At 49.3% G+C, this 12,041-nt stretch overlaps 1 protein-coding gene across 2 annotated transcripts in view; it reads right to left on the bottom strand.

The window, feature by feature from the left end:
• Positions 1–12,041, bottom strand: part of LOC147729081 (cysteine repeat modular protein 2-like) — a 721,334-nt gene that overhangs the window by 128,916 nt on the left and 580,377 nt on the right. For both annotated transcript variants that reach the window (XM_086959364.1, XM_086959363.1), the window contains one exon: positions 7,186–7,357. In XM_086959364.1, the coding sequence (XP_086815490.1) occupies positions 7,186–7,357 (172 nt within the window). The remainder of the gene's footprint in view (positions 1–7,185; positions 7,358–12,041) is intronic.

Here is a 12,041-nt window from a genome sequence, read left to right on the forward strand (position 1 = left end):
TCTCAGCAACCTCCTGAAATTCAGTCGACAGTGCTGCCCTATGTTTAACGTCAGGGACGGAGTACGAGGTTTCCTGTACGGCGTCCAGGGCTGCCAACTGGGTCTCGATCCCTGCCAAAGTGCGGTGGAGGTCTCTTAAAATACTAGTTCTCTTGGAGATACAAATCCCCCTAATGTAGGCTTTGAAAGCCTCCCATAACATGGCCTTAGGGTCCACAGTGTTCATGTTCAACTCGAAATACTCTTCAATCGTAGTATGCAACTCTGCTTCGAAAACAGCGTCTCACAGTGCCAATCTGGGGAAAACACCATTGCCCCATCCTGTACACAGCCCCAGGGATCTGCACCCCAGCGCCACTGGGGTATGATCCAAAAGTGTACATGGATGGTGGGAGATGGAGCGCGACCAAGTGGCCACACCAGGAGTGGGTAACCAATAGTCTATGTGGGTCCAGGTATTGTGCCGGGCAGAGTAGTGCGTGTATGCAGGTTTCACTGAATGCAAGTGACGCCACGCATCAAAGAACCAATAAGTGTCATTCAGTGTTGAGAAAGTTCTTCTAGCCCTAGGTTTGGAGTCAGGGGAAGTGGAAGTGCTGTCCAACTGGATGTTTAGCAGAATATTTAGATCCCCACCTAGGATGATGTGTTCAGCCGCCATTGTGTCAATGCGCGAATAGAGCTCAGAGAAAAATTCTGGGGTGTCTACTTTGGGTGCATACACGTTAACCAGGAGTAAAGTGTGCCCAAGGAGCCATCCCTTAACCAAAATCTACCGTCCATCCAGTACTAAATGGCATCTGTTTTTGCACCAGGATTGAGACGCCCCTGGAATAATTACTGTACCGAGCAAAGGACCTGTTGGGGCCACAGCAGGTGGCAATGCTTGGAGAGGGGTGAGGTGGGAGGTGCGTCTCCTGGAGAAATGCTACATCAGCCTGATGGTGCTGTAAGTAGTGAAGCACCTGCTTGCATTTGCGGGTGTCATTAAGCACCCAGACATTTCAAGATAATATGGTGATGTTTGCGGCGTGGCGTGTGCTATCTGACATCAATAAGAGTCTGGGCAAAGTTAAATATTGTATCAAAAGACAATCTATCAAGTTCAACGAATAGGTCAAATAAGGGAAAGGGAATCAATACCCTACAACAATACCATCCCCCCCCAACCATCCCCATACACATTACGTGGGGGAAAACCCCAAATCCCAAAAGTAAACATGACAACCAATACAATATCTAAATCATACATTACGAAACAGGTGCAAAAAAGCGCAGGGGCAACGCTCCAAACAATCCCCAGGCACACAAAAGAGTCAGTTATAAAAATTGTAAAAGCACACATCCAGCGGCTCCAGAAGTACCTGTAAGAGAAGCAAATCAGAAAGAAAACAACAGAAGGGACTGATCATATATACACATTAAAACAACGAGGCTCTATCCATGTGCAGAGAACAGTTCAGAACTGGTGCCAGAATCAGGAATGCGAGGAGAGCGATCAGGCGTGGCCAATATATGGGGCTGGGCATTATTGGACCGGGGTCGGAAAAGCCCCAGCACCTTGGCCTGGGAACCATAGATCCTGGATCTCCCATCAATGTCCGTGTGAGAAAGCGCCATCTTTCTTTCCTTGGTGTGCCCCCACTTTTTTCTGAACTGTTGATGTGCTTTCACTGAGTGTGTCCTGGGATCCTGCCAACCAGGTACCCAGGGCCTGTGTTCCTTCCCTAAAACTGTGCCGAAACTAAAAACCCAATTGGCCTCTCCTGCCACCTGTCAGCCCCTAGTAAATGGTACCCTAGGTAACCAGGGCATGGTGACCAGAGAAGACCCCTGAGGGCTGCAGCACTTATTGTGCCACCCTCAGTGGCCCTGTACCCTGGCACCCACACGCTGCATTTGCAGACTGAGTGCATAAGTACAGAACTACACCAAGAGTCCACATGGCACACATCCCTGTGTGCCATGCCCACAGAACCCACTGCCCTGGAATACTTCAGTCACCCCTCTAGCTGGGTGCCCTATGCCAGAGGCGTGGGCATGGGTGCATGAGCCCTGTGCCCCTACAGTACCCAGGGCCATTCCTGGGCACTGTAAGTGCAATGATGCCATTAAGAGTATAGGGAGGTTGTCATTATGAACTCCACAGAACAATAATGGCTACACTGAAGACTGAGAAGTTTGGTACCAGCCTTCTCAGCACATTAAACCTGCACTGATGCCAGCGTGGGATTTAATGTAAAATGCACCAGAGGGCATCTTAGAGATGCCCTCTGAAATCCTAACCTACAATTCACGTCTGGGCTGAGTGGTTGTAGAGGCTGCCACACTGCAGACATGTTGCTGGTCCCCTGGGTGGAGAGCCCCCGCTCTCCTGGGACTGCAACAATGCACATCCTAGGAGAGGTGCTAGGTCTCCTCCCCCAGGATGGGCAGGGGGAAGCTTCAAAGGCATGCCGCTGCTGTGAGGTTCTCCAGACCATTTGCTGTACCCACCAACTGGCTCCCACCAGTTCTAACCCCCACTCTGATGGGAAGACTAGCGGGAAAAACTACGTCAGGAAGGGGGGGGGGTGCCAGCCTGTGCCAACCCCACCCCTCAGGTGGGGGAGACGAGGTGAAGCACAACCCCGGGCTCCGGCCATCTTGTAGATGGGGAACCCTGCCCAATCCCAGCTAGGCTCGTGTCCCCCTCCCACAGGAGAGGAGCAGACTAGGGGGTGTACTCACCCCAGGACAGGGACCCATTGGTCCCTGTCCTTGCCCTACGTGTAACGCCCCTAAATTCAGGCTCCTTGAACCTTCCTTTCTCAGATCCGATACGAAAAGAAGATCAAGAAGAAGAAGACCCGAAGTGAAGCTGCTAACAACAGGACAACAACAACTGACTTGGCCCCAGCCCTACCGGCCTGTCGATCCTGGAACCTGCTCCTGCTTAATCCCGGCAACTCCTGCGGACAGCAACCTTGGGACACCCGGAGGACCTGCCTGCCTTGACTCTCTTGAAGACTGGGACCCCCATCAGCAGAGGCTCTGCTGCAACAACCCACCTGGTGCCAACCAGGAAGCTCCGGACGAGCCCACTCTGCACCCGCCGAGCCCAGGTCGGACCCAACCGAACCAAGACCACAAGGACGTCCCCCCGGTGACTGGGACCCGGAGTCCAGCGCCCAAAGACCCTCCTCAATGAACCAGCCCACGCCTGCAGACTCAGAACCAGGGGCCACCCCAACCGCGACCAGCCGAGGGTAAGCTTTTCAGACACCCAAAGACACCCCTGCACCCGGCGCCCTACAGCCCCCTGTGCCTCCCTTTGGGGTACCTACCTGTGCTCCAAGATCCCAACTTACCTATCGAAGTGCTGGTCGCTCCTGGAGAGTCTCCGTCCCCGAGCCTGCAGCCTTTGTTTCTTTTTATCTTTTCCCATTGGATAACATTGAGCGCCTGACGGCTCAAGAGCACCCGGCACCCAGCCGCCCGAGTGCCGCTGGCTGTGCCACCTTTGTCCTATCCTACTTCCCCCCTTGCCCTGAGCAAGTGACCAGGAGCCCAGCTCCCACAGCCTCGTGGCCTGCTAGCCAGCAGCCACCAACCGAAGACCCCCTTCCCCTCATTGGATATCATTGGGCCTATCTACCTCTGCACCTGGCTGCCCCTGTGCCGCTGGGATTGAACTAACTGTACTTACCTGACCCTGGGGGACCCCTGAGTCTATGCCCAGAACCTTAACTTCACCAACCAAGTACTCACCTGGAAACTGGTAACTCACTTACCTGCCATTGGATAACATTGACCAATTTTGACTCGAAAATTTTTTAAGTGTGAAGTTTTGAAAACTGAAAATATTCATATAAAATCAGCCAAAGTCCGAATTCTGAAGTACTCACCTGTGATCAGGGTAGAAGCCAGTACTGTACCTTTCAGCCCAGTACTGAACCGCAAAAGTAAACCCAACCGGGTTTACTAGTGATCTGTATTTTCTCCATAGGAACCCATTGTCTGCTTTTCTATGACATTTCTTCTAAGTGTCTACTTTTGAAAACTTGAGATATTCTAAAAATCCTACGAAATTATGAAACGCAATTACCAACCTGTTCTAAGTTAAGACCCCAATGCTGGCCCTAGGAGACCAGTACTGGATTACATAAATAACGCGATCGTACTTTACCTGCATTCTGAATTTTCTCCCATTGAATAACATTGTCAGATTTTCATTGAAAAGTTTCTAAGTGTGAACGTTTAAAACAGCTTTATATTCATGAAAATTCACTACAGTAACTAAAACGTTTTTGATAATCTAGTTTCAGCTTAGACCCCAGGACTGAATCTATGATCTTGTCCTGGAACTAGCAAAGTAATCTGCATAGTAATCAACTGTACTTAAATGTAGAAAACCCATTGAACTCAATGCTATAGTGTGTTTTAGGATTGTGTTGCTTACTACCAATACTGTATTCACTGTGTGCACAAACTTTATTGCTCCTTTGCAAAGTAATTACATGAGAGTACCCATAACGCGAAAAGTATATTTTTATAACTGTTGGTTCTAAAAATAAAACAACTATATCTGTGGATATAAAAACAATTGGCCTGGAGTTCGGTCCTTGAGTGTGTGAAACTTTTTGCTGATTGAGTGTGTACAACAAATGCTTTACACTAACCTCTGGTACTGCCTTACTGCCCGACCAAGCTACCACTTTAGAGAGTACGGTCAGTTCTGACTTTAGCCTCTGTTATACCTCTGGGGTTGGTGGACTCTATACACACTGTACTTCATTCTAGTCCAGTATATATAGAGCCCCTTTCTCACAGTCCACCTTCAAGCACGCTGAGTAGAGCATCCCACACCAGAGACCGGCCTTCAAAAAAGCAACCGTGACAGACCCAAACTTCCGACGGGCCTCCTGGACCATTGCAGTGAAGTCTGGATACAAGGAGACAGATGAGCCTTGCCAGTCTAGGGACCCCGGCTCCCGGGCAAGGCGCAATGCGGTGTCCCTGAAAGTAATGAGTCGCGCCATGATCAGACCAAGAGGTCAACCTGGATTAGGACGGGGGCGAAGGGTGTGATTTGCCCGTTTATTGACAAAGGTGGAGGTGAAAGAGTCCCAACCAAACAGCACACTTAACAGGCCCTCAACAAACCCATCCAATTGCCCAGTGTTTGTGGACTCCGGAATGCCTATGATTCGTATGTTGTTACGTCCCCCGCGGCCTTTAAGTCTTGGTTCTTCAATGGCAACGGTTTTAAGCACTCTCTCCATTCTTTCAAATCGCTTAGTCGTTTGAGCAGAGCCATCTTCGAGGTCAGAAACTCTGCTCTTCACAGTGTCTAAGCGCGCGTCATGCTTATCAAGCCTAGACCCCATCGTGTCAAGCCTCCTGTCCAGGGCATCAAACCTAGTGTCAACGGCCTTGAAGACGGCCCGCAGTTCAGCCATCAGGGACTCATTACCATGCACTGTGGGTTGAGGAAGCCCCTCTGACTCACTCCTCTCTGCCAAAGTGGAGCCAAGGGGATTGCGCCACTCGCGGCCTTCTCAAATGGTAGCTTATTTTGTTTAGGGTCCACCTTTCCCATGACAGTGAAGGTGAGAAAAGGGAACTGTGCCAGGGGAGGACCAGAGTCAGCAGGAGGCTGGGGACCAAGAGTAGCACAGCACAGTAGGCTGTAGCTGGGGTAGCCCATCTGGTGGTGTTCAATATACTGAGGGGCACCCAGCTGATCAAGGGCAGAAATCTCTTTGGGGGCCATGCCGGGGACCCAGCGTCCCGCGGGGAGCCAAACAGTACGCAATGCGGCTCTACTGGGGGCCGTCTGCATCGCTGTGAAGGGGCAACAGTCACCCAGCTGCAGCGAGGGAGGAGTCAGGACACCAACCAGCATGCAGCCGGTCTGAGCGGTGTCTAAAGGGTAATAAGGGGGCCCCCACCGTGATCCGGCTGGGCAGCCGGTCCCCAGGCTCTCCTGTGGTCCCTGCCACCACTGGGCCTCAGGGGATATCGGGTGGTGTCCTGCACAACCGGGTGGATCACACTCACCGCCCTTGGTCTCCTCAACCACCTCGTAGAGTGCCTTGCAGCGGTCCAAATCGTTTTGTGTGGGCCAGGCGAGGCCAGAGATCCCGGCGCCTCCTCACGCTCAAGGGAGCAGAGCTCTGGTGGGCCGACGAAGGAAATCAAGTCCCCGGCTCTGCCGAGCACATCAGGCCTCTCTACACAGCACGGTGCCCAAGACCGATCACCAGGGGGCTTAGTGGTGACCGGAGCTGCTGCGTAGTTCAGGGCTCCCCATGCTGCAACAAATCTCAGTCTGGAGCCACCGAAAGGGCCAAATCTTCCGGGTAATCGAGCGGAGCTGCGTGTCTACGCAGCCATCTTGGCCCGCGGTCCGGCCACTCCCCGACAAAACATTGCTGTTAGCAGGAAAAGTTGTATGCCATTTGGCTGAGTTACAAGGGGGTTTTAGTTTCTTTATCAATTTTTGGGGTTTTACTTTTTTATTTCATTATATTGTTGGTTGTATTTGTGAACAAAATACCTAAAATCACACAATAGTCCTTGCAGGATCAACAGTAGGTAATAGGGGGAGAGACAGATGGTTCCAGCTGGGGCCAGCATCGATATAGGTGATGTGGTTGGTGGTGGGGTGGGTTTTGACAGGAGTCGAAAGGACAACTGTGTGTATATGTTCAGTGGCTATGCTGCATGATACACTTTAGAATGTTTCAATGGTGGCTGAATCTTAAAATTAAAAAGACATTTGAAAAATAGACTTGATATCTGGAATGTGTAGCTTTACTTAGCTTCTCACATTGTGACCTGTGTTTTTTTAAAGACATTTAGTGAAAACTTGGTTGCTTTTCACATTGGTTAGTTAGAATGTTTTGAAGTGAGTGTTTTATGTACAATGTACGGAATGTATGCCTAAATACATACACGTGGATGGCAAGCAAGTTTAGCGAGATTCAAAAATGTGTCGACATAACTTAGTTGCAGATTAACCGTAAAGGAGACAGAAAAAAGCCCAACCGTATTTCTCTACTTTGGTTTAGAGTAAGTTATATCAATACAGCCTCGAATTGACTGGCCCCTCGGACCCTTGGGCACTGCACCTGTTGCACTGTTTGCCATGGCGTGGAGTTCCTCAAAAAGCCCCCCATGAATTTTAAGACATGTACACACCTAGATTTGATCTGCAGAAGCAGCAGTCGGGCTGATCGGCCTGTGGCTCACAGCAATGGACGCACCTCTTCTCTGTGGGGGCCCAGGCAGAGTTCGCTTTGCAAATGACGCAGTGCTCCGGGCCCGGGCCGGCGCAGTGTCGGCAGGACGGGTCACAGGGTGTGCATTTCTCCTGCAAGACAGACAATTTAATCTTAAACAAACAGCATACATTTATTTTCCTCATTCATTACTGTCTTGAAAGATGTATCATGAAATGTATTACAGTTCAAAGAGAAACTTTCTCAGGTGTTATTTTAAAAACACTTCCGTAGAGATGTCAGTGTCTGATAATAGTGTCGCACACAGACACTGACATCTCTAAGGAAGGTGTGTGTGGGGGGGCCAGGGGGGGCACAGTTGGGACCAGTGCCCAATGCCTCTTTGTCCTGGCTCCTCCCCTTTGGGCCCATCACCACAGTTCTTGAACACCACCTGGTAGAAGAAACCATGACACCACACATATACACACTTACACACAATCTATCTTGTCCTGCGATGTTATGCAATCTTTTTCTTTTCCTTTGTGTATATAAAGCGCTCTGATAACCACGGGTCTAGCTAGCGCTATATAAAACTTTATAAATAAAACAAATAAAAAATAAATAAAATCTATTATGTACACTCACCCGCAACCTCGCACACAACATACATTTCAAAGCATTTTTTTACTTGCCTCAACTACCAGTGAATAGCATACTCCAGCTAATTGTACTCAATTCACACTAATAGCGAATGTTGCATTATTCACTATTAGTGTAATCAAAAAGCGAGAGAAAACATTGCAAGTAGAGCCCCAACCAACGTCTATAATGACGAGCTGCCCCTGTGCTCCTGCCACGGAGTTTTCCCCCTCTGAGGTCAGGGGTCGCAAAGGCAATGCTAGGTGTCGTAGAGGGCAAAACGGGCGAGCACAGCTGCAAACCCTGGTGACCCCTAAATGACCTCCATGCCTTTTACCGTTTCAATGTTAGGAAAATCACTAGCAAGAAGTTGAGTACTAATAAACACCTGTCAGTCACGCCAAGAGACCATCTTCTGGATGAACGCTGCACTCTCCACCTTCAAGTCATGTTTTTGTTATGCACTAAAGACAATGAGATATGGTCAAAAAGGGGTGTCCCGCTCCCTTCTGCGCTTGTCCCAGAGCCCCTTAACCAGAGGACGAGTAAGGTTTAGTGTTTGTGACGCGGATCTCTATGGCAATCCGAGTTTTATTGTACGCAGCATGAATGACATCCTGTTATATAATTTGCTCAGAGTGGTGCTATTTAATTTTTGGTCTGCGCGAATAGATTCAGTGTTCTATTTACCGCCAAATGACATTGTGGAGGAGTGTGGCTCAATGGTTAGAGCGGCAGACCCCGATGTAGAGTTCTGGCCAGGGACCAGGGTTCGATTCCCGCCTCGGCGGGCTCTCGGGCTCAATTTCCTCGGACCTGTTAATTCTCGCCTCGGTGCCTATTCTAATCATGGAGTCCCACGCTGCAACTCTGGGCAATTGCTTGCTTAGCCTTCACACTGGCCCCAACAGCACTAAGGATGCCTGGCTTTACCCTGGGGGTGCCCAGGAGTGGACACTTCACAGGGAAAGCCAGGAGGGGTTCCACAGCAGTATGAGTATCAGCGCCAGGAAGACGTATAGGCGACACCGCAAGGTGACGTCTGGTGACAGTGCGCTCTATAAGTACCATGACATTTACATTAGTAGGTGGCATGCTCTTTTGCTATATTTCTTTTTGCAGCAGTCAGTTCAGTTTTGCACCACAAAATGACTGATCTGACGATGTCTGGCATAGGCGAGATACTGTATCTGGATACCATGCATGGGATAGTTGGGATATTATGACACTCATTGGAGAAGGACTCATAATAGCCCCCACAGAGATCCTTCCTGCAGACTCATCATAATGGTGACAGAAGGCGGGTGTTTTCCTGTCCGGCCACCAGTGGGACAAACAGATGGAGAAAAAATAGGAGTTGGAGTGGCACAAATTGACAGAAAGCCAAACTGAAGTCTGAAAACATGAAGCAGATAAAAAACACATCAAATTTCACATCAACTATCACATTCCAGAAAATAACGGATATAACTTAAAATACCATCTCCTAAGAGACTTCACTCTACACTGACAAATCTGTCTCACAGCTTTTGCTCTTTATTCTTAGCAATGATCTCCTTTAACCATGCTCCTCGCTTACACATGTGGACGTGGGCCAGCCTAGACCGCATAATGACCAAGCATGATATGCTGAAAACAGAGAATCTGCTCCTTGAAGACTGGACACATCACTTTATCTTTTCTTCTTTGTCCTCTCCAAAACAATGAGCAGTGGGGGGCTCGCACAACGCTTTGGGGGCATTGCTGAAAACTCCCGCATTGTTGCAGGTGTAGACCATCGCCCAGGAGGTCTGTTCAAGCCGTGGTTTCTCCCCCGCTGCTGGTAACAATGCGGCCGCCGAGAGGAGAGAAAGACTACAGCTACCAGCGCTCCTTGCCTGCTGCCAGTGGACGCCTACCTGTCACCGCCCACTCCTGTGCCCGGAGGCGCATAAAGGCGAACTGTTCCTCCCGCGTCGCAGGACGCTCGCAGGCGCGCCCTGGAGAAGCCCGGGACAAGGGCAGGCCGTCTGCGGCCGTCAGAGGCCAGAGGAGGCCGGGCTGGGCCACCCCCTTTTTGCTCTACCAACAGGTTCTTTGCACTGTGCACCTAGCTGAATACATTCAGCACGATCGTAAGGTGGTCAAATAGACATTTGATTATGTGGGTGGGCTACAGACTAAGTGTACTGCAAACCAGCTTGTGAAGGCAGGAAGGGGTGATAACTTGCATAAGCCTCTAATAGAGGGGGAAGGAGGCATTTACTAACCCTCAAGGGGGGCTAAAATTTAGCAGGAGATAGGAAGAACCCTGAGTTCGTTTTTCTGCATTATGGCCAGTAAAGCGAAAACGCGCTCCATCAAAGGCAAAGCACATACCCCCCTTAAACCTAGTATAACAGTGCTCGAGTCTAATGTTGCATCATCCCATAAAGCACAACCTACTGCTATTGATCTAATGTTGAGAAAAGTTATTGGGGCTGTCTCCGGGGAGATTGAGCGCACAGAGAGACGCTTATCTATGACACCAACAATTGACTCATCCACACCCATCCAGGCCCCAGAAAAAGATTTATCGCCTGCTCCCCAAACTGACACCCTAGAAATTTTGGCTGATGGAATCCCTTGCGCTCAGCCGGTAGTGAATGTAGAGGGGGCTACAGCCATGGTTGATAACAAAACCCCCACGCAATAGAACTAGAAGAGTCGGTACCAAGAAGGGTTATCCCAGGAAAATGAAACCAAGCACTGCTATGCTTAGGTCAAAAGATATTGAGGATGAGGTAGTGGAAGTAGAACCAACACGTCAGCTAGGTCCACCAGGATGGATGGATGAAGTTATAGCAGACCTCTAAAAACGTCTGGAACTTTTTATTGTAAGTCAGATAAAACCACTAGTTAGTAGACTAGATAAAATCACAAATGAACTGAATAAGCAAGGTAAGACAAAGGGCCAATAAATAAAAACTCAATTGCTAATCCCACCTCATCAGATATTATCCCAGTCCGGCAAACCCCTGCTAACAATAACTGTGTCAGCAATGAGCAATGCACCATTGTACAAGTTCATGCATCCCCAAATCTTCCTGCCCAGGTGGAGGTGGATAACAAGCAGAAAGCCGGGAACAAGGATGCAGATAAGGCTCAAAACCAGATAAACATGCTGCACACACAAAAAGGGAACCCCTCAGCTCATAGACAGGCAGAGATGTATCAGACCTGTCAAGAATTAGACGATAGAACTAACTATTCCTTACCAAATATAAACCTACCCCCGGAAGCGTGCCCCTACGTAGTTGTTTTTGTGGGGGTTACCAGAACTCAAGGCTGGGCAGAGAGAGTCACACATGCAGCTAAAAAACAAGATAATCAACTGGCTAAACATACACAGGGCCCTGCATGGTGAGGAAAGTGGGGAGATTCTCTGTGTGAGAAGGGTAAACTGGATAGGGAACAGGAGGAAAGACCTGGGGAATTGTATCATTACGAATTTTAGGAACACTAGCCTAGTGGAATACATATTGGAAAATGGAAATAGGAACCAGACTAGTACCATACGCTCCTTGCCACTAGGATACTTTTATCCAAGAAAACGTGTCATATATGATCCAAGGCACACCTTTGGCAGAATGGGAAGGGCATCAGACATGCCATGGGCAAGGAATCATGACCAGGCAGGTTCGTTTTCACAAGGCCAGGGTTTGCTACAGTGGACAAATAGATTCAGTCCCCTACTGTTCCATGACGAAAATGACTGACTAAACGGAGCAGGGAACTTCCAAGATCAGATGGTCAAAAAGGTGGGTGATGTACCTACTTCCCAGGGAGATCCTGGAGATTATCAGCAGCGGGGGTCTGAAGTACTCCAAGCTAGGCAAGATAGAGGGGAACAAGGGAATATGCTATTGAGTAGGGATGGACCCACCCCAGACAACTAGGGAGCACAGGTTGGAAAGCGAACTGGAGGAGGACTGAACGTAATGTCCTGGAATATAGCAGGTCTGGCTTGGAAATTTGAAAACAAAGACTGGCGGAACCACTTTAGTGGGTTCCAAATAATAGCGTTCCAGGAGACCTGGGCGGTTGAAAGCTCCCCTTACCAAATAGATGGCTACAAATGTTTCTTTATCCCAGCACAAGAAAGCAGATCTGGAAGGGCAAAGGGAGGGTTAGCACTATACGTTGACCTAAACCTAGAAGGAGTCTGGCCACTAC

Source organism: Lissotriton vulgaris, chromosome 2_2 (genome assembly GCF_964263255.1).
Source record: "Lissotriton vulgaris chromosome 2_2, aLisVul1.2, whole genome shotgun sequence".
Classification (NCBI taxonomy): Eukaryota; Metazoa; Chordata; class Amphibia; order Caudata; family Salamandridae; genus Lissotriton; species Lissotriton vulgaris.